The 24,366-nt window shown below is 40.7% G+C and overlaps 1 protein-coding gene across 4 annotated transcripts in view; it reads left to right on the top strand.

The window, feature by feature from the left end:
- Positions 1 to 24,366, top strand: part of LOC126354923 (uncharacterized) — a 117,343-nt gene that overhangs the window by 5,426 nt on the left and 87,551 nt on the right. Inside the window, exon 2 of one of the 4 annotated variants that reach the window (XM_050005017.1) lies at positions 20,798 to 21,127. The exons of the other annotated variants lie outside the window; for them this stretch is intronic. Within the exon in view, the coding sequence (XP_049860974.1) occupies positions 20,798 to 21,013 (216 nt within the window). The 3' untranslated portion in view covers positions 21,014 to 21,127. Of the gene's footprint in view, positions 1 to 20,797; positions 21,128 to 24,366 lie in introns of those variants that run through there. 4 annotated transcript variants of the gene reach the window in all.

The raw sequence follows: 24,366 nt of genomic DNA, 5'->3' as shown, positions 1-24,366 counted from the left end.
AGAGTTAGTCACACTTTGATAAGATAGGTATCGTACCACTTCAGTTATTACAGTAATTTGGCACAGTAAGTGAAATAACACATTAGTAGCTGCAGATACGATTATTACTCGTCTCATAAAAGGCTAATAATAGTTTTTTTCTGATCCACAACATAAACAGCACTGATAAACCACTGAGGAAGAACGGCTGCAAATATTAACAATGTATTGGCGGTAATGGATCTGAAACAAGAGCGAGGCGGAAAAAACGAGAAACATGGCAGGACATGGGTAATGAATGGAGGAGGATAAAAGGACATCACTAATTGAGAAACACTAAAAGAAAGAAGCGGAGCTGAGAAAACAAGTGAATACACTGCCTCACAAAAAAAGTGAAGCACTCTAAAGGGAAGGACAAAACGTAATGCAAATTCACGAGTTGAGAAGGTATATGATATTTCAGTGATTATAAATCGAATAAAATTAACAAAGAACTTAGCTTGACTTTTCCATACGACTTTGCACTCCTCGAGTCTGGATGGATGCACTGATTCGGTTGGGAAGGGTGTCATAAAGCTGTTGGATCCTATCCTGAATCAAACTGGCCCACAACTCTTGTACCTGATCCTTGTCACCCTGTACACTCTCCCTAGGACGGAGTTGACATCCCAGATGTACCCACACACATTCTATTGGGAACAGATCCGGATCTGGGAATCCTGCTGGCAATAGGAGTTCCTCACCATCACGCAAACCTTAATACGTTACACTACATTTATCGTTTTCCATGGATCGCTTGGAGAGGAGCCTCTGGGATGTGGAAAGAGTGAAAGGTCTTTTTTCTCTTTTTCTTTTTTTCTCAGGTACATGTATATTGTGAAGATATTCATCAACAGAGTAGCAGGAGTTAACCAACAGGAAGTTCTCTAATTCATTCTGAAACCGATCTTGATCACTTTCAAGACATTTGACATGCTGTGGTAAGTTATTCAATATATGAGTATTCATGTATTTGACTCCCTTTTTGTACTAATGTTAAGCTTTTATAATCCTTAAACAGATCGTTTTTTGTTCTGGTATTATAATCATGTTTTGCACTATTTTGTGTAAAAAGAGACATATTGAAAATGACAAAGGACATCAGTGAATATGTTGAAAGTTTACCGTCATACCTCCTTGCCTAGGGACGCCAGGTGAAAGTTGATGTCGTCAAGCCCTGAATCAAAATTGCGCTACAGAGAACTGTGGGAGGAGCTTGAGAGCGCTACCTAGAGAGCGCATCCTTTCTGTACGATACTAGACAAGGGCTGGAGGGTACCCGGAGGTCTTCCTGGACCCGGTGGAGGGGGTGGTCGAACCACTTGGCCGTGATCAACCTCTCCACCCCAAATCGTGTGACACTGAAAGGTCTTTGACTTTTACCTGCCTATGCTGTCTCTCTGATCCCCTACCCAGGAGTAAGGTGGCACTACTATACTGCAGAACTGCTTCCCAACAAAGATTTGGCCACGCTTTACAGAAAGGTGTGAGGAGGATTAGAAAGTCATGTGCAGATTCACATTCACATACAAGAAATGCATATTACATGACACATATAAATACGAATTATGAAGCCTGACACATTTCCTTCCACCCGTCCACATGGGTTCTGTTGCACACGCGGCCGGCCGCGTCGTGTAATAAAATTGGCTTTCCCGGTGCGAGCGAGCAGCGAAACCTGCTGCTTATAGAGCGGAAACTACTGTACTGTTTCAATGTGTACTGAGAAGTAGTAGTCAGAATACGAAGTTTCTTAAAGAGGTCTCTGCATGATGATCTAGGACTTACACCAGATATAATTCTAATGACTAGTTTCTGAATTTTGAAAATGATCTCTTTTTGCGAAGAGGTTCCCCAAAACATGATTCAATAACTCATTAGTGAATGGAAGTAGCCCAAACAAACTAACTTCTTCATTTTTAAATCACCTATTTCTGTTATCATGTGTACTGAAAATGTAGCTGAACTAAGGCCTTCCATCAAGTTCTAAAGTGTGAGTTTTCCAATTTAGGTTGAGGTCAATTTGTAGCCCTAAAAATTGGACACTGTCCACAGCTTCAATATCATTGTTTGAATACATTAGACTCATAGGGTCAGGTATTCTTTGTGAGGTTCTAACTTATGTATTGGGTATTGTCAAAATTCAGTGACAATCCATTTGCTGTAACCCACCCCATATTTCATTAGCCGATTGCTCTGTGACATCACGAGTACTCTTTTTTGTACCAATACTTGTATCATCTGCGAGTAAGACAAAATATGCATTTTGTGACACTGCATATGGAACAACAGCGGACCTAAAATAGAGCCCCAGAGCACCCCTTGTCTGATGGCTTCATATTTTGAATAACTATTGCTATGTGCTAAGCCTGATACAGACACATACTGTTTTCTATTAAAGATATAGGCTGAGAACTATGAGCCTGCTACTCCTGTTATCCCATAATACTTTAACTTTTGTATGAGCGTGTCATGCTTAACACAGTCGAGAGCTTTAGCCAGATCACAGAATATACCAAGTGGTAATAACTTTTGATTTATCATCTGTAAAAGTGAATATAGTTTGATACGTTTACAGTCCTTTGCGAAATCCAAACTGATTGGGAATGAGAATATTTTTCTGTACTAAGTGTTTATAAAGCCTATTGTACATAACCCTTTGGAACACTTTTGAAAATATTGCCAATAATGAAATGGGGCGGAAGTTTGTAAGTAGGCTGTTTAGGTTTTTTATTGGTAACGCCACGTAGCGCTCTGTATGAAAAATCACTGGCTGTGTTGTGTGCAGTCTGTGGCTGGGTGGCATTGTTGTAATACTCGCCATTGAGGCGTTGGGCAGCTGGATGTTAAGAGCTCGTAGATTTGCGAAGTTGGAGGTGAGCCGCCAACAGTGGGTGACGTGGGGAGAGAGATGGCGGAGTTTTGAAATTTGTTAGAATTGGTGTCATGAACGGATATGTATATTATGACTTTTAAGGTAAATACATTGTTTTTTCTGTATTAAAATCTTTTATTTGCTAACTATGCCTATCAGTAGTTAGCGCCTTCAGTAGTTTGAATCTTTTATTTAGCTGGCAGTAGTGGCGCTCGCTGTATTGCAGTAGTTTGAGTAACGAAGATTTTTGTAAGTGATTTGTGAAACGTATAGGTTAATTTAGTTAGGGCCATTCTCTTGTAGGGATTATTGGAAGTCAGATTGCGTTGCGCCAAAAATATTGTGTGTCAGTTTAAGCACAGTCGTGTATAAATTTTTCAAAGGGGACGTTTCAAGTTTTCCATTGATGATTTGTCTCCTTTATTGTGTAATGATTTGACAATAGCATATTAAAGCCTATCTGGAAAAGTACCACTGTGGAGGCTTTCATTACATAAGTAACTCAATAGAGACGTATGCCACTTATGGACCAAGTATTGTTCTGTTGGAAACTGGCACCACAATATTGTTATACAAGAGATAACACATGAGGACCCAGAGTTCCCTCAGTCACTAAGAGCTGTGACTTATGGTCAAACAGGCGGTTCCCCATACCATGACGCACCCCGTAACACAACTGCGCCTTTACAAAACACTGTACAAAGTGACCTCTCCGCTGGTCGCCATAGTGTCTCATGGTGCTCATCCAGGGTAGTGCAACCTATGGTTCCTGATCACAGGAAACATTTGCGTTGTTGTGTTGATAGCAGCCTATGCATGGGTCAATAATTCCGCAGTCCAACCAGTGGTGCGGAATTACACAGAATGTTCAGGGAGTCCATTACTTGGTCATTGATGGTAGGTGAGTATTTCATGCGGCTGCGATATACTTGGTGCAGTACGGCGATCTCCTTGGTGGAAGTCAGATGTAGTCGACGAGATACTTGAGAACGATTATGCATAGCGCCACATCCCCATGCAGAACAAAAGTGAGTCACGGCACATCCGAATGCTCCATATATCTGGGTATTGCACGATTCGACTAGCCAACCAAATGGAGACCTGGAATGAGGTCACTCAAACTCTGTCGTGTGCCGATAACTCAGTCTAGCACGAGTACGACGCATCTCTTCGTTTTACGTAGTTATCTCTCAATTTCTGACGTACTTCGCACCTGTTATATGCCCTAGCAGGCCTTGTAACAAAACAAAACATAAACAACACTAAACACGAACTACACTAATGCACTCTGGTGGTGTTTCAACTTACCACAGAGAATTTTAGTTTTAGTTAGTTACATTCTCGTCGATAGTGTGTAGGTGTACGTAGTTACAAAATCCGATCATTTCTGGATGCAGCAATTTTTTGTCAGCCAGTGCATACGTTTCATTTTTTGGAGAGAGTTAAAAGACTGAGTTAATATTTTCGGAAAAATTGCGAAATTAACTAGAGAAAACGAACGGTTTTTTCTCCTTAAATGTAAAACGATACTGAACTGTGCCTGGAGATGAATGACCATCTTCCAGATACCGGCATACGAAGGAAAAGGAGTTTGAGAAATGTTTCGTTTATGAACTGGAACAGCTGGGCTACTAACTAACGTACATTTCATATTTCGACTATGATCAGATGACTGCGATTTGATATGTGATATGTGCATGAGTATCAAGGAACCGATGAAATAGACATAAAATGGGGTAGTCGTGCAATTTGTCCACTGCAACCATTCTAAATGGTACTTGGTACTGGAACAATATCTTGACTGCAACTGTTCCATTCATTTCTCGACATCCATAGAGAACACCTAACATATACAGTTTTCTTCAATTGGTCTGAAGAATTTGGACCCAATAATTGTAAATGTATTTCCGATACTCCATACATACAAGTGGCTCTTTTTCTGATCTTTCTCTTTCACATTGAGTTCCTGAGTATGCATTTTCTGTAGCAGTCACTGTAACTTTAAACCATCATTAATTAGAGTAATATTTAGATTCTGTTTGTCGCAAATTTATTTTCAGTACAGAACAAATATCACATCGAGGAGAAGGAGACATATTCTTAAAAATCTTCAGCAGCTACAATACTATTGTCACATTGGACTTAGTACATCCTCCATATGACGATAAAAAGTCGCAGGGTAAGATTCCTCATGTGACAGCTCTCGGCTTGGAGCGTCAGTATTTTACTTACGGCCTAGATTACCCGATCCACTCACATGTATCATCTACATCTACATCCATACTATGCAAGCCACCTGACGGTGTGTGGCAGAGGGTACCCTGAGTATCTCTATCTGTTCTCCCTTCTACTCCAGTCTCGTATTGTTCGTGGCAAGAATGATTGTCGGTATGCTTCTGTGTGAGCTCTAATCTCTCTGATTTTATTCTCATGGTCTCTTTGCGTGATATACGTAGGAGGAAGCAATAAACTGCTTGACTCCTCAGTGAAGGTATGTTCTCGAAACTTTAACAGAAACCTGTACCGAGATACTGAGCGTCCTCCTGCAGAGTCTTCCACTGGAGTTTATCTATCATCTCCGTACCACTTTCGCGATTACTAAATGATCCTGTAATGAAGCGCGCTGCTCTCCGTTGGATCTTCTCGATCTCTTCTATCAACCCTATCTGGTACGGATCCCACACTGCTGAGCAGTATTCAAACAGTGGGCGAACAAGCGTACTGTAACCTACTGCTTTTGTTTTCGGATTGCGTTTCCTTAGGATTCTTCCAATAAATCTCAGCCTAGCACCTGCTTTACCGACGATCAACTTTATATGATCATTCCATTTTAAATCACTCCTAATGCGTACTCCCAGATAATTTATGGAATGAACTGCTTCCATTTGCTGACCTGCTATTTTGTAGCTAAATGATGAAGGATCTATCTTTCTATGTTTTCGCAGCACATTACACTTGTCTACATTGAGATTCAATTGCCATTCCCTGTACCATGCATCAATTCGTTGCAGATCCTCCTGCATTTCAGTACAATTTTCCATTGTTACAACTTGTCGATACACCACAGCATCATCTGCAAAAAGTCTCAGTGAACTTCCGATATCATCCACAGGGTCATTTATGTATATTGTGAATAGCAATGGTCCTATGACACACCCCTGCAGCAAACCTGAAATCACTCTTACTTCGGAATACTTCTCTCCATTGAGAATGACATGTTGCGTTCTGTTATCTAGGAACTATTCAATCCAATCACACAATTTGTCTGATAATCCATGTACTCTTACTTTGTTCATTAAACGACTATGGGGAACTGTATCGACCGTCTTGCGGAAGTCAAGAAATACGGCATCTACCTCTGAACCCGTGTCTATGGTCCTCTGAGTCTCGTGGGCGAATAGCGCGAGCTGGGTTTCACACGACCGTCTTTATCGAAACCCATGCTGATTTCTACATAGTAGATTTCTAGTCTCCAGAAAAGTCATTATACTCGAACATAATACGTGTTCCAAAATTCTGCAACTGATCGACGTTCTGCACATGTGTTCGACGTTCCTTGGCAAAAACACATGCACCTATTATATTGAGACGTAGTTTGTAATCCATCTGATTAGAACTGCCCACACACCTATCAGCGGACATTAATATGAGGTGTGTCTCCTTAATGAGGTCCGCAGCTCGTAGTTTCACGGTCGCGTTATCGCTTCCCAAGCACAGGGTGCCAGGTTCGATTCCCGGAAGGTTCAGGGATTTTCACCTGTCTCGAGATGACTGGGTGATTTGTGGTTCTCATCATTTCATCATCATTCATGAAAATGATAAGTTTAGACTGAGCAAAGGCTGGGAATTTGTATGGGCGCTGATAACCGCGCAGTTGAGCGCCGCACAAACTAAACATCGTCATGATCTTCTTTATGGTGGGGTGACGGCGTTGGAGTGTGTGAATGTCTGGAGGAGTGGCAGCTAATTCTTCCAAAAAAAAAACGAAACCATGGTAAGTAAGGATGTCTGACGCTGGGATTCTGGAGAGATGTTGTAATTCTAACTCATCTCACAGACGTTCCATTTGGTTTACCTCCGGTAGGTCAGTCTATTTCAGGAACATTATTGCCCACAAACAGTTGCCTCACAATTGCTGCAATAAGAGGTCTACGTACAAATCACGAAACGCACCCTCATACCATATCATCACCTACCCAATACTTCGCTGTTGGCACTGCGCAGGACGGCAGATAATGTTCTCCAGACATTCGCCAAACTCAAACCCTTCTGTCAGAGGGCATGGCGTCACTCATCACTTCAAATCATTCGTTCTCCGGCATCGACCATCGAGTAGCGTCGGTATTTGGACCATGTCAGGTGTCACTTAACATTGAGTACAAAAACGTGTGGTTTACAGGGAACTTCTCAATCATTGGACGCCATTGTCTCTTACTCTTTGCGAACAGTCACTCTGTCAGGTAGACTGCTGATAACAAATTGGAACTCTACGAGTGATTCTTCTGTTGATTTCATGGCTTTTCTTACAACCTCCATCCGCATTGCTCGATGCTCTCTATCACTCAGAACATGAGGTGAGTCTGGTCTTGTTTTTGTTGTGGTTGTTCCTTCGGGTTTTCACTTCACAATCACACCACCAACAGACGATCTCGGCAGATCAGGAAGGGTTGTAATGTCCCTGGTGGATTTTTTGCTGAGTTGACGGCCAGTGACTGGACCACATTCGATGTCACTGAGCTTTCCCTACCGACCCAGTGTACTGTTGCTCCTTCTCTACCAACAACATAGCACCCCCCACCTTGTTTTATGTTGGCGAGTCCGCTGCTTGCCATATCCAGTGGTCAATTATGTATTATACAGGGGTTTCTGGATAATGAGTAGCTCCTAATTACGCTCTTCGTCCGCTATTAAAAAAGTCCATTACTTGTTCTTTCTTTACATTTAGAAGTTTCGAGAACGGCCTAGCATGAGAATATCTCATGAAAGCACAATTTGTAGATGACATATTAAGAAATTAACTTACAGTATTGGGTGAAAGCGGATCCGTCATCATAACGGTACTCAGTTAACCAGCACCACATACTCTAGTTACAAAACTAGCTATAACATGGCACCAATTGGCATGGTTTTCGTAGAGTTGGAATCTTGCATTAAATGTCGAGATACAATAATCTCAAATTCAGTCCCAGAAACAACTGTAGAAACATAAAATAGCAATAAACATTTTGGAGGAAAATCAAGAACCACATTTAGAAGTGTGAAAATCTACATCATTAACACTTGTGATGACCAAGAGATGATGTGAAGAGTAGGAGGGAGGACAGAAGGGACTCTGTGGAATGGCATAAAACAATCTTAGCTCATGCAAGTGACAGCTAGCGACAAACACCATTGGCAACTCTGTAACTACAAGTTTAAAAGGCATTGCGTCACTAGTAAACTACTGTTCCTTTCCCATACAAATAAAAGCACTCCGTCTTCAGGCCACGTGTGGCCTACTGGGACCATCCGACCGCCGAGTCATCCACAGTGGAGGATGCACATAGGAGGAGCGTGGGGTCAGCACACCGCTCTCCCGGTCGTTATGATGGTATTCTTGACCTACGCCGCTACTATTCGGAGGAGTATCTCCTCAATTGGCATCAAGAGGATGAGTGCACATCGAAAAATGGCAACAGCGCATGGCGGCCTGGATGGTCATCCATCCAAGTGCTGACCACGCCCCACAGCGCTTAATTTCGGTGATCTCACGGGAACCGGTGCAACCATTGTGGCAAGGCCGTTGCCCTTCCCATACAAATAGTAATAAAATTTCCGAAATGCCCATACCACGACTAGTACTTGCAGCTCTGTAGTAGTATAAGACCTTTCACAGTCTGGGAAAATCCGACTTGCAAAGGACGCACAAAAACCTACAGCTGAGGGTTCAGTCCAGACTCTGAAGACGTATGAGTGTGGCATTAAAATTTGAGAACATACTGGCAATGTCTTAATTGCTTCTAACGATTTCTAACATTCTGATGTCCACTGCCTTACTACATCTTTCCTCAGCAATCAAAGCAAAGTTCTGAGATTGATAGACTGATATCAAAGAGAATCTTTTTTAGTTCCTGGTACTTCAAAATTATTAATCGCTAGTATCTTGCCACTATGAGATAGAATACCTTCCAAATTAATGAGTTGACCAAGATACTTGATTCATATTAGACAAAAATGTGACTTTTTATGATTAGCTGTAATCCCAGTTTGCTTAAATGTCTAGCACTTGTGGAAGTAGGGTAATTTGTTCCCCCAATGCCGTTGTTGCCAGTAGAAGGTCATCCACAAATGAAGTTAGTTCACTTCTAAGTTCTGGTCCTAAAACTGTTTCTAATGCCTACATTAAACTCTTGAGTTAATGCTCGTCCAAAAGGGAAGAACCCTGAACTAACATAACCTTTCAGTATAAATGTAGGCAGTATATTTACTTGGCTGTGGTTATATTGGTCCTTGCCAATATGAAAGTCAGAGATCGATGTTTGTTGAGCATTTTACGCCACGAAACTTTAGTATTAACGCACCCAAGCATCGAATACAAGATGCATCTTTCCACCAGGTCTAGGCACTACAGAAAGGAGCTACAATATGGACTTATGGATGTCTCCATCAAATCCCATCTCAACATCCTCTAAAATTCGTCTTCAAGTGTCTACCATAGTGACCAGGGAGCTACATAAAAGATGTGGTAAACGTTTGGCAAGAAAACACACCTAAAAGGTATGTATACATCCTTTAATGATACCTGGCCGTTCCTGAAAAACATCCGAATGTTGCAATACTATGTCTGTCAACTGCTGCTATTGTAAAGGTCAATGTGCTGGGCTCCTCATAATGTTTACTGAACTTCTGTGTAAAGTAGAAGCACACAAATTTTCCAGACCAGTAAATTCTGCATGTGATGGCGTTTCTCATGAATAACACATAGCTGATTCTGCCTGCAATATTTTCCACGACTCTTTTCTTGCTTAGTTAGCTTTAATCAGGTTACCACACTGTTGATCTGGCATGAGATATGACCCTCTGAAAAGTCGAACTTTGTGCCCCATTTTCAAAAGAAAAATCCTCACTGAGGATGTCGTCTACTGTTAAACCTTCAATAACTATAACATTTATCAGTTATTAACGTCGGAACTGTCTAAGCTTCAAAGTTTCTTTTCCATAAGCACTGCAGCATAGTCTTAAGTGGTGGGAGTCACCTCACGATTTGGATTCATGTTGTTTCTCGTCTCTATTTGAAATTGTTCTGCGTTTCCACAATATGATTCGGTGCTCGAGTTTTGTGGCTGTACTGAATCACGTACAATGTATTACTATCCTGTATTGCTATCACACTTGTTCTACTTCTTCAAACACCTTCTCTTCTTGGCAAGTCATCAGAGTTTTCCATTGTTCGAGATTCGAATCTCTCTGTCGCTTAATCCTATGTAGATCCTCCTGAACGTTTGAATCGCATGATGTATTACCGCCAAGTAAGTTTGCAACCACCGACTTAATCTTTCCATCTACATTTTGTTTAACTTCCACTTCACTTGTCTCAGACCAAGTATTTATCTCTGAGGAAAAGTATCGCTTACGTTCGTCAGACTTTTTCGGTATCCTTTTCTGATGGCCTGAATTAATGTTGGATACCTACACAACTTAGTCCGCAACAGGGGGAGTAGTGGTTTTAGGCCCAGTTTTCTTTCCTTGTTGTGGAAACTATTCCTGTAACTATTTTAGTTCTGTGATTTCAGTTACTAATTCTGTAACTCTTGTATCAAGATTCGCCTGTTGCCGTGTAATTCCAGATACTTCACTCTGTTAGACAATAAAATCCTTCTCAGAGGTTAAATTTGCTAAGTCTTCCTTACTGGATACATGGCGTGGGTTCATGGTGTGGGTTCCTCTAGTCAGGTCCTAGTTCATGAACCACGGGCAACGTATGAGTGGTCAAGTAAGTGGTCCCGACAGTCGGGATACCAGTTACTTTGGAATAAGGCTCGGCATCTCAGACATATTCTGAGTGGTGGTCACCTTTGTTCTCATACGGCGAAGATTACCAAATCAACCGGTTAGTCCCTCAACTGTTAGGGGTAAAACTCAATGAGACTCGGGCAAGTAAGGCTAGCAACCTGCTTCCCTGGTACTTTAAATATGATGCTGGCAACAATCTGAGCAAAATGCCTCGGACCTTTGGAGGTGACGGAGTCCCACCTCTAACTGACAAACCAGGGACTCCTAAGATACGACTTGGCAAACAAGTGGTAATGAGATGGGGAGCTATTAATGTCAATGGGGGCTACTCTGGGAAGAAGATAGAGCTGGCAGAGGCTACATGTAAGATGGGGCTGGACGTTTTAGCTGTTAGTGACATTCGGGTAAGGGGTGACAAAGTAGAGGAAGTGGAAGAATACAAGGTCTACCTGTCAGGAGTCAAAGCAGGAATAGCACAATGGGGTGTAGGGCTTTACATCAGGAAAGAAATGGAACCGACCGTAGTTGCAATTAGGTATGTAAACGAACGACTGATGTGGATAGATTTGACAGTGTCTAGCAAGAAAATTAGAATTGTGTCAGTATATTCGCATTGTGAAGCGACATATCAAGATAAGATGGATAGTTTTTATGAGGCACTCAGTGATGAATAGAAGGGTGTGAAAAGGTTATGGGTAAATTTGGAGAGGAGGACAATATTATGGAAATAGAAGAGGATGTAGATGAAGATGAACTGGGAGATACGATACTGCATGAAGAGTTTGACAGAGCACTGAAAGATCTGAGTCGAAACAAGGCCCCCGGAGTAGACAACATTCTATTGGAACTACTGACGGCCTTGGGAGAGCCAGTCATGACAAAACTCTACCATCTGGTGAGCAAGATGTATGAGACAGGCGACATAACCTCAGACTTCAAGAAGAATATAATAATTCCAATCCCAAAGAAAGCAGGTGTTGCCAGATGTGAAAATCACAGCTGCAAAATACTAACGCGAATTCTTTACAGACGAATGGAAAAACTAGTAGAAGCCGATCTCGGGGAAGATCAGTTTGGATTCCGTAGAAATGTTGGAACACGTGAAGCAATACTGTCCCTACGACTTATCTTAGAAGCTAGATTAAGGAAGGGCAAACCTACGTTTCTAGCATTTGTAGACTTAGAGAAAGCTTTTAACAGTGTTGATTGGAACACTCTCTTTCAAATTCTGAAGGTAGCAGGGGTAAAATACAGGGAGCAAAAGGCTATTTACAATTTGTACAGAAACCAGAAGGCAGTTATAAGAGTCGAGGGACATGAAAGGGAAGCAGTGGTTGGGAAAGGAGTGAGACAGGGTCATAGTCTCTCGTCGATGTTATTCAATCTGTATATTGAGCAAGCAGTGGAGGAAACAAAAGAAAAATTCGAAGTAGGTATTAAAATCCATGGAGAAGAAATAAAAATGTTGAGGTTCGCCGATGACATCGTAATTCTGTCAGAGACAGCAAAGGACTTGGAAGAGCAGTTGAACGGAATGGATATTGTCTTTAAAGGAGGATATAAGATGAACATCAACAAAAGCAAAACGAGGATAATGGAATGTAGTCGAATAAAGTCGGATGATGCTGAGGGAATTTGATTCGGAAATGAGACACTTAAAGTAGTTTTGCTATTTGGGGAGCAAAATACCTGATGATGATCGAAGTAGAGAGGATATAAAATGTAGACTGGCAATGGCAAGGAAAGCGTTTCTGAAAAAGAGAATTTTTTTAACATCGAGTATAGATTTAAGTGTCAGGAAGTCATTTCTGAAATTATTTGTATGGAGTGTAGCCATGTATGGAAGTGAAACATGGACGATAACTAGTATGGACAAGAAGAGAATAGAAGCTTTCGAAATGTGGTGCTTTAGAAGAATGCTGAAGATTAGATGGGTAGATCACATAACTAATGAGGAAGTATTGAATAGGATTGGGGAGAAGAGAAGTTTGTGGCACAACTTGACGAGAAGAAGGGATCGGTTGGTAGGACATGTTCTGAGGCATCAAGGGATCACCAATTTATTATTAGAGGGCAGCGTGGAGGGTAAAAATCGTACAGGGAGACCAAGAGATGACTACACTAAGCAGATTCAAAAGGATATATGTTGCAGTAGGTACTGGGAGATGAAGAAGCTTGCACAAGATATAGTAGCATGGAGAGCTGCATCAAACCACTCTCAGGACTGAAGACCACAACACAATGGAGGCCAACAGGAACGGGAAACAACTCTTGGATTACTGTGCTAGTATTGGCTTGGTAATCACAAACTTCTTTTTTAAACATAGGAACTTTCACCGGTATACTTGGGAAGGGAGGGGAACCAGATCTGTCATTGACTATATAACAACAGATCAGGAATTCAGGAAGGCTGTGAGGGACACACGTGTATTCTGAGGATTCTTTGAAGACACTGATCATTATTTAATCTGCAGTGAAATTGGGATTGTGACGCCGAAAGTGCAGGAGATCAGGTCCATATGTAGGAGGATAAGAGTGGAGAAACTTCAGGATAAGGAAATCAGGCACAAGTACATAACAATGATCTCACGAAGGTACCAGTTAGTTGAATGTAGTCAATTACAGTCATTGGAAAAGGAATGGACAAGTTACAGGGACATAGTAGTAGAAGTGGCCAAAGAATGTCTTGGAACAGTAGTGTCTAAAGGTAGGATGAAGCAAACAGCTTGCTGGAATGACACAGTGAAGGCAGCCTGTAAAAGGTAAAAGAAGGCGTATCAAAAATGGCTACATACTAGAACTCAGGTAGACAGAGAAAATTATGTTGAAGAAAGAAACAAAGGCAAACAGATAATTGCAGCATCCAAGAAGAAATCTTGGGAAGACTTTGGAAACAGGTTGGAGACTTTGGGTCAAGCTGCTGGAAAACCATTCTGGAGTGTAATTAGCAGTCTTCGAAAGGGAGGCAAGAAGGAAATGACAAGTATTTTGGACAGGTCAGGAAAACTGCTGATGAATCCTGTGGATTCCTTGGGCTGATGGAGGGAATATTTTGAAGAGTTGCTCAATGTAGGTGAAAATACGATCAGTAATGTTTCAGATTTCGAGGTACAATGGGATAGGAATGATGATGGAAATCGGATCACATTTGAGGAAGTGGAGAAAATGGTCAATAGACTGCAGTGCAATAAAGAAGCTGGGGTGGATAAAATTAAGTCGGAACTCATAAAATACAGTGGAATGTCAGGTCTTAAATGGCTACACAGGATAATTGAAATGGCCTGGGAGTTGGGACAGGTTCCATCAGACTGGACGAAAGCAGTAATCACACCAGTCTTTAAACATGGAAACAGAAAGGATTGCAACAACTATAGAGGTATCTCTTTCGTCAGCGTTGTGGGTAAAATCTTCACAGATATTGTTGAAAGGAAAGTGCGAGTATTAGTTGAGGACCATTTGGATGAATATCATTGTGGGTTTAGGCCTCTTAATGGTTGTCAGGACCAAATCTTTAGCTTACGGCAAATAATGGAGAAGTGTTATGAGTGGGACACGAAATTGTACCTATGCTTTATAGATCTAGAAAAGGCATATGAGCGGGTTCATAGGAGGAAGTTATCGTCTGTTCTACGAGATTATGGAATAGGAGGCAAACTTTTGCAAGCAATTAAAGGTCTTGACATGGATAGTCAGGCAGCAGTTAGAGTTGACAGTAAATTGAGTTCATGGTTCAGAGTAGTTTCAGGGGTAAGACAAGGCTGCAACCTGTCTCCACTATTATTCATATTATTTATGGATCACATGTTGAAAACAACAGAATGACTGAGTGAGATTAAGATATGTGAACACAAAATAAGCTGTCTTGCATATGCGGATGACTTAGTTGTGATGACAGATACGATTGAAAGTTTGCAAAGTAAAATTTCAGAGCTATATCAGAAATGTAAGGACTATGATATGAAGAATAGTATCTCCAAAACGAAAGTAATGTCAGTGAGAAAGAAATATAAACAGATTGAGTGCCAAATAGGAGCAACAAAGTTAGAACAGGTGGACGGTTTCGAGTACTTAGGTTGCATATTCTCACAGGATGTCAACATAGTGAAAGAACTAGAAGCGAGGTGTAGCAAAGCTAATGCAGTGAGCGCTCAGCTACGATCCACTCTCTTCGGCAAGAAGGAAGTCAGTACCAAGACTAAGCTATCTGTGCACCGTTCAATCTTTAGACCAACTTTGTTGTATGGGAGCGAAAGCTGGGTGGATTCAGGTTACCTTATCAACAAGGTTGAGGTCACGAATATGAAAGTAGCTAGGATGATTGCAGGTACTAGTAGATGGGAACTATGGCAGGAGGGCGTCCACAATGAGGAAATCAAAGATAAACTGGGAATGATCTCTATAGACGTAGGAGTCAGGACGAACAGGGTTAGATGGTGGGGTCATGTTACACGCATGGGAGAAGCAAGGTACCTGGATTCGGTTAAGAATGATTTTGAAGTAACAGGCTTAACATCAGAAGAGGCACCAATGTAAGCACTGAATAGGGGATCATGGAGGAATCTCTCGGTCACAAGCAGATGGATCTGCCTTGTCTGGTTCTTCTAAAGTCTACACATTTGACTGTTATTGTTCCATCTCAAACTGATACCTAGTTTTCACCAAAACACATAGACATTCTACATAAGATAACAGCCTCACTTTCCAGAAGCAGTGAGTTCACTCTGATAGCTAAAGTCACACTAAAGAAAATATCTACTCGCTGCACTGAGATACTGACTTTATATAGAGGAAAGTTTAATAGCACTATTAACAGACTTTTTTCCGCGCTGGACAGCCACGCGATCTGTGGCCACGGTCCGCACGGCTCCCTCCGTCGGAGATTCATCCTCCCTCGGGCATGGGTGTGTGTGTTGTCCTTAGCGTAAGTTAGTTTAAGTTAGATTAAGTAGTGTGTAAGCTTAGCAGCGGCAGCCGAAAGGCCGGCAAAAGGCGGAGCCGGTCGGCGAACCCGTGGGCAGCCCAGGGCAGAAGCCGCCAAGGACGGGGGCCGACCGCGCCGTATATAAGGGACCACTGGCCACCGCTGGGCATCACTCGGGTTCCGAGGCTCCTCTGCTCTCTGACCGCAGCTCGTCTCCAACCACCTCCGCCGACACCATGAAGGCTTTCGTAAGTACCACGTGCCCAAGTGCCATAGGCCGCTCCTAACCGTAACCTGCGTAATCTGGCCCTAACTCTGCTTGCTCTGAACCGCTGAAAATTGTAATATTCTTATCTCGTACGGACCCTCCACTACTTTGGGATTTTTGCGTGTGAGACGGTATCACACCGTACTCGGGAACTGTTTATTTCTTGACTTTCCATCGTACGTTTCAGCTCTACGTTTGTCTGATTGTCCTTGTCAGTCCTGTATAGCACCAAAGGTTTGCTCTTTTCTAGTACATGTGGCATGCTCTCCATTTCCACAGTAGGTGCCTGGTTCATAAGAAGTTTTAGTCCACCAAGTGTCACGGTAAATCCTACTACATTACACCTCTTGGGCATGAAGTGACATCTTTTCCCAAGCTGTCGATGTCAGTCGACGTTACCGTAATTTGTACCTTCCTTTAATGATTTTTCTATGACCAGACCAGTCCTACCTGTAAGATTCAAACGCACGTTTGGTCTAGGGCTTCTAGGTCCAACTTTGCTTTTAATCTCAAGAACACTTTATTACATCATAGCAATCATAGTGGAGATTTATTGGCAAAACAGAGACAGCGCAGTTAATGTAGAAATCCACAACAGAATCTGTCTTGAGTCATCTCAATAGATTTTCCACTTTGCCAATGTTCATTTCGAATTCACAGCTTCATCTTCGCGCCTTTAGTCGTAAGGACATTAACTGCATTATCAACACGCCAGAAAGCCATATCTGTGAGAGTTACAGTGGGTTCTTAATTGTAATTTGTGGTATTTTTGTGGAACATACCTAGAATTACAGATGAATATGTGGAGATTTTTGTTAGTGCTTATAGTATGCCATAGTGCAGCAGTACTCCAGAATAGGATGGTCAGTCGTAATTGCTTACACCTGCGTTGAAAATCATAACGTATTTAATTCATGGAGAGCCATGAGTACTTTGAGACTTTTCCACGGTGGAAAACACATAATTTCAGGGATATACTGTTTGTGGAAAGCTTGTCGCAGGTTACCCATAACTCAGTCAACGACATTCCTATATGCAAATAAATGTTTGTTCTACTTCAGTAGTCGAGGCACATTGCTGCAAAGGAGGTCTCCCCCTTTTTTTGCGTTACGCTCACCGCAATCATACGCACACTGGGCTGTTAGTACGGCCTGAGAGAATTCAAACTATCGTCTTGTTACAAGCTGCATAGTTAACTCACCGTTCAAAAACATTACTTATCCAAGGGCTAACAGAAAATATTGTTCATTTTAATATTATATGCTTTGAAGAAAAATTATGATACTTTTCGGACTTACTCTTAGTGACATCACACTAGATTTCCTGTTCGAAAAACACTTACATTTTTATGCGAAGTTTCCTCAACAGTAAATTTCTTTACTGGGTGGAAAACTTTCTCCAGACTGAAATTTCCATTTTACAATAAATCTCAGGCCTGGTCTGTGCAAATTTTTGCTTCTGTTACGTTCATTCAAAGCCAGTGGAGGAGACAAAAGGACTCTATCTCGCTTTTATTATATCACTGACAGTACAAAAAAAATTGAAATTTTTTTTAGATAAAGGAAATCCTTTTCAGTTCGAAAACCATTGGATAATTAGCGCAGTTTTACTAAGCAGTTGTCTGTTATCTCAATGCAGAGAATCGAATAGTATAGTTAACGATCATAACTTTCAGGATTTAAATTATAGTTCCACCTTCAAAAACATTCTCAGGCTTACTAACTCTCTGAAATATTTTAACCGATTGTAATTGATTTTCTATTTGTTCAAAATGATTCGAAACCAATATCGCACAAAATATATTTTATTCAAGGCAACTGGTTTCAACAGACTTAGCTGCCATCTCCAGATTTTAATTTTTTTTTTTGTAGTAAAACATTTTCTAGTCCTTATATACCTGTTAGACTTTATAATGCAGAAGTTCGCAAAGTATTTCAAGAAATAAGATGTTCTTACATTTTTTTAATCAGGATGCTGTTTCCTGGTAAATTATCCTGTCAAGAGAAGATTTCAGTCAGATCCATGTTGCGGCAGAGAAACTGTTACATAAAAAAGCAGCATTTGTAGTGTCGTGAGGAAGACGCCGAAACGTACCTGACACGATGAAACTAATGAAAGTGAGGCTTCCTCGTCTATGCTAGGACGCCTCTCTGTCTTATCTCAGAATACAGGCGCACATGAGTACACAGACTCTCCTTCTGCCATGCTTTTCCCAGATGTTGATTGGCTACCACAGAGTGCATTTTATGAGGAACCCAATTTCAGATGGAAGAATTCTCGTTTGATTTTTTCAAGTATTTATGCCATATATTCGTGAAATTATCCCTTGATAAAAAACTACAGAGCTGTAATGAGTTTGAAACTCAGCAAGAACGGACTGGTATATGGACTTCATCACATTGTTTTGAATTTTAAAACCTGTTGCCGACGGAAGGAATTTCTTTTTGACAATTTTGTGTTGTCTGTTGTTGAATGAGTGACACTACTCCTGAGGATCGTTAGAGCCGCATCTTTTTTCTTGAAATTCACAAGCTGCTATTAAGTTATTTAGGTAAGAACACAGTCCTCTCAGTAGTACTATTATTCCTTGATTCGACTTGGTACACAAGTTCGTATAGGAAATGCTTGCGGCTTTTTCCTACGAATTTCATATTACTCGAACAAAGAACACAGCACCCATAGCAATTCCGCCAGGACAGTGATTGTTCGTTTTAATATTATTTTCAAATGTAGGTAGTTTGTCTATTTTACTATTTTATACGCTCAAACTGAATTTTTGCTTTCCTGAGGCAACTGTTGTGCGAAGTTTGTACCAGTAATTTATGGGAAACTGTGAGAGTTCACCATTTGTCTACTTTGGGTGACCTTTAGGAATAATTCTAAAATGACTCCGTTTCATACATTAGATGTGTGAAGAACGATATTCGTGTTTTTCTTTTTTTAGACTTCTATTTATTTACGGGTTTCAGTTAAAGTTACAGGAAATATGTGGTGGCAAATCTAATTACGAAGAGTAGAAGGATTATGCCGTAACTTTACTTCATGATCTGTTTCCTGTGTAAAAGCGAAAGCCAAAGATGTAAACGCGAACACGGTCACGCAGCGACGTCTTTTCCTCATTATATATTTTCAGTAATGAGAGGAAACACATCACCGATTATCTCAAGTTGTCACAATTCAACACTATACTTCATGTGTTACATATACGTAGGAAATGGGGGATGCCCTTGTGAATACATAATAAGACATGCTCATTTTCACGTATGGAACATCATGTTTCGCTAGTCATTCATTTTTCAGTTACATCCAAATGCTCTCCTGTGAAGAGGAAAAGGATCCATCACTTCTATTCTCCCTCGTGGTACTTTATTTTGTTAGTAGAATGTAGTATGGAACAAGCGCACCAAAAAAACACTGCAAGAATAAGAAAAGTATATATTTAACACCGTCCCGGGAATGCTACAGCTAATAGACGTCTGAGAGTAATACTATATTGCGTATACTGTGTGAATCTTCATGGTCTTACTATGTATAACTTTATCCATAAAATAGAGGGAATTCAGCCAAGCCAAACATAGTCAGTTTTGTTGTGTTTGAATTCTCGGAATTTCATGGATTTATTTACTGTACCTGAAAAGGTAAAGCCAGGATTCAGGGTAGGATACTTGCAATTCGCAGGATGTTTTGACTTATCACATACACTCAAAGTAGCGTACTGACTGCCAAAAGTAAAACAATTGAGGCTTTCCTGTGGCTAAGTCACTCTTCATTAAACATGTTCACTCAGAGTGCAGTACAAGATCTTCTGTGGAAGATGTGGTGAGCAATCAGCTTTCAGTCTTTTCCCGTCACATATTCCGCTTGTTCGATAGAGAGGGTAATAATCTTGAAGAACAGATACGAGTACACGAGTACTGATTTAACACAGTTTTAATTTGTGATGTAGTAACTCCCTCATTGTTTCCATGACATTCTTACATTTTCTACTGTTTGTAATACAGTAACACCCACATTTTTTTCCATAAGAGATGGTTCAGATAACTCTGAGGACTATGGGACTTAACATCTGTGGCCATCAGTCCCCTAGAACTTAAAACTACTTAAACCTAACTAACCTAAGGACATCACACACATCCATGCCCGAGGCAGGATTCGAACCTGCGACCGTAGCAGTCACGCAGTTCCGGACTGAGCGCCTTAACTGCGAGACCACCGCGGCCGGCTTTTCCATGACATTTTTATATTTTTTACTGATTGTGATTGGTCTGAAGTATTAGAACAAACTGGTACCCTGATGAATCTTGAATTGAACAATTTAGGTCTTCCTACATACACACATACACAAAATTACGTCTTTGAGCACCTGCAGTTATTGTATCACCCACCTTTATCATTTTCAGTGATTCTAGACATTGCAACAATTTCCCCTAGATATAGTTTCTGGAGAGAAGCATCCTTAATATAGCAGTAAGGTGTAAATACTATTTAGAAAATATTTCTTAAGTAAATTTAAATAACTGTGGACCGAGTACAGTCCCCTGAGGAACATACAAAGTTATTCACATATCTGATAAAGATTTGTCATCTTGGACAGCATAGTCTAGTCTAGCTGCCAGATATAGCAGACACTACTGGTTTAAGGAAAATGTATGTGAGCCCCATTACTTGTTTGACGTGGTAAGCTGTTTTCCTGAGGTGGGGTGACAAGGTGTGTCTCCTGCAGGTGTGCGCCGTCCTGATGGCCCTGCTGGTGGCCGTGGCCTTCGCCGCTGAGGAGAAGGACCTGAAGGGCTCCGAGGCAGTGTACGTGGCGCCGCCCTACGCGGCCACCTACGGCTACTACGGCTACCCGTACGCCGCCGCCGCCTACCGCGCCGCCCCCGTCGTCAGCGCCTACTCCGCCTACCCCTACGCTGCCTACCCCTACTACTACCGCTGAGGTCTCCACGAGACTCCGCAGCTGGCCACTCAACACATGACGGATCAACGCCACACCCAAGCACACTTGCCTTATAGCACACTTTTTTAAAAATACAACTGTTTCACAAAACAATATCATTGTGTAAGTTTATTATTTCTCTCCACATCAATAATCCATTCCACATGATTCCCTTACAGTCTTCCTAAAACTAAAGCAGCATCTTGAGATTTGTGGGCAGTTCCTCAGTTGTGTAAAAATGTTGGAAAGTCTGAGTGGTACTAAAAAATACAGAGCAAACCAGGGTATAAATCTCTTGAACAAGTCACATTCACATCAAGAACTATTTTTCCAAACAAAGTCAAAAGGTTTCGTTTGTCAACATTAATAAAAGTGAGATCTCACTGGTAATGAAGTTGTCCATGTAACCAAAGTGGATCAAAATCATCACACTTGAACACTAGACTGCCCACGCTGAATATGAAATAAGTAGAAACGTCTCTGAAGATAAATAATGAGTGGAACCGGGAATGAAAGCATTTTATTGCCATGTGATTGTATGAATGGACGTGAAATAGCTGTACATTAGACGAGACGTATATTCAATTTTGTATAACTTTTAATATACGACATTCGCCTATTTCACAGTGTTTTCATCTTAAACTGGGTAGTATCTACTCAGTCAAATTATTTTATTAAATAAAGGAAGTTGTCTCATATTCTCAACTTGCGCTCAGTCCAAAAAATTTCTCACACACAAAAATTAGCGCACCTCTCCAGGGGCCAAATTGCGAAAATGACATCAAGTTGTTAATACTTTCATCTTTTGACGCTCTTTCATACACACTCTCCTCATTTGGACACATCTGCCACTTGTTGCCAATTTTTCTATGTCAGGATGTCACCCTGCAGAACTTTCACCGACGCCCTTAAACCTATCCTTATCAATGATTAAATAAGAGTTACCCATTCTTCGATAAGATAGGTGTCATACCACTTCAGTTATTAGAGTAATTTGGCACAGTAAGTGAAATAACACATTAGTAGCTGCAGATACGATTATAACTCGTCTCATAAAAGACGAATAATAGTTTTATTCTGATTCACAACATAAACAGCACAGAAGTAGCCACTGAGGAAGAACGGCTGCAAATATTAGCAATGTATTAGCGGTAATGGATCTGAAAGAAGAGAAGAGCGAGGAGGAGGAAAAAGAGAAACATGGCAGGACACGGGTAATGAAGAGAGGAGGATAAAAGGACATCACTAACTGAGAAACACTAAAAGAAACAAGCGGAGCTGAGAAAACAAGTGAATACATTGGCTCACAAAAAAAGCGAAGCACTCTGAAGGGAAGAAGAGACGTAACGAAAATTCACAACTTGACAAGGTATATGATATTTCAATGATTACAAATCGACAAATCGAATCAAATTAACGAAAAACTTGGCTTGACTTTTCTATACGACGTTGCACCCCCTCGAACTTGGTTTGATGCACCGATTCGGTTGGGAAAGGTGTCATAAAGCTGTTGGATCCTCTTCTGAATCAAACTGGTCCACAACTCTTGTACTTGATTCTGTCACCCTGGACACTGGCTCTATGACAGAGTTGAATCCCAGATGTACCCACACACATTCTATTGGTAACAGATCTGGGAATCCTGCCGGCAATAGGAGCTCCTCATCATCACACAGACATCAATACATTACACTACATTTATCGTTTTCCATGGATCCCTTGGAGAGGAGTCTCTCGAATGTGGAAAGAGTCAAAGTTTTTTTTCTCCTTTTCTTTTTTTCTCAGGCTCATCGATATTGTACAATTCTTGTGCAGACGGAGTTATGAGCTATAATCATTGTGAAGATATTCATCAACAGAGTAGGAGATGGCCAGCAGGAAGTTCTCTCATTCATTCTGAAACCGATAGTTATCACTTACAAGACCTTTGATATACTCCGGTAAGTTATTGACTATATGAGTACCCATGTGTTTGACTCCTTTTCGTACTAATGTTAAGCTTATATAGTTCTTGTACAGATTGTTTTTGGTTCTGTTATTATAATCATGTTTTGCACTATTTTGTGTAAAAAGACGTATGCTGGAAATGACGAAAGGATATCAGTGAGTATGTGTACCGAGAAACAGTAGTTAGAATACTAAGTTTCTTAAAGAGGTATCTGCATGATGATCAAGGACTGACACCAGATAAAATTCTAATGACTCACTTCTAAATTTTCAAAATTTTCCCTTTTTGAGAGGAAGTTCCCCAAAAGGTGATTCCATAAAGCATTAGTGAATGGAAGTAGGCCGAATAAACTAACTTCTTCATTTTTAAATCACCTATTTCTGTTATCATGCGTACTGCAATTGTAGTTGAACTAAGGTGTTTCATTAAGTTCTAAAGTGTGAGTTTTCCAATTTAGGTTGCAGTCAATTTGTAACCCTAAAAATCTGACACTGTCCACAGATTTAATTTTATGTTTGAATACGTTATACTCATATGGTCAGGTATTCTTTGTGAGGTACTAAACTGTATGTACTTTGTGTTGTCAAAATTCAGTGAGATCTATTTGCTGTAAACCACCCATTGATACAAATATTTCATTAGCTGACTGCTCAGTAAGATCACAGGTACTCTTTTTTATACCAATACTTGCATCATGTGCAAATAAAACAAAATTTGCATTTTGTGACACTGCATATGGAAGGTCATTAATACATAATAGGAACAACAAGGGATCTAAAATAGAGCCCTGGGACACCCCTTGTCTGATAGCTTCATATTTTGAATAACTATTGCTGTGTGGTAAGCCTGATACAGACACATACTGTTTTCTATTAAAGATATAGGCAGAGAACCATGAGCCTGATACTCCTGTTATCCCATAATACTTTAACTTTTGTATGAGCATATCATGCTTAACACAATCGAAAGCTTTAGCCAGACCACAGAATATTCCAAGTGGTAATAACTTTTAATTTATCATCTGTAAAAGTGAATATAGCTTGATCAGTTTTCTTTACTTTCCTAAATCCAAACTGATTATGAATGAGAATATTTTTCTGTACTAAGTGTTTATAGGGTCTAGTATACATAACCCTTTGAAACACATTTGAAAATACTGCCAATAATGGAATGGGATGGAAGTTTTCCACTGATGATTTGTCTCCTTTTTTGTGTAATGGTTTGACAATAGCATATTTAAGCCTATCTGGAAGAGTACCACTGTGGAGGGATACATTACATGAGTAATTTAATAGAGACTTATGCCACTTATGGACAAGTGTTGGACATTGGCACCACAATATTGTCAAACAAGAGGTAACCCATGAAGACTCAGAGTTCCTTCAGTCACCAAGAGCTGTGATTT

This window comes from Schistocerca gregaria, chromosome 3, assembly GCF_023897955.1.
Source record: "Schistocerca gregaria isolate iqSchGreg1 chromosome 3, iqSchGreg1.2, whole genome shotgun sequence".
NCBI classification, from domain to species: domain Eukaryota; kingdom Metazoa; phylum Arthropoda; class Insecta; order Orthoptera; family Acrididae; genus Schistocerca; species Schistocerca gregaria.
Note: the sequence above shows the minus strand (reverse complement) of the source record. Positions and strands in the feature narration are given on the sequence as shown.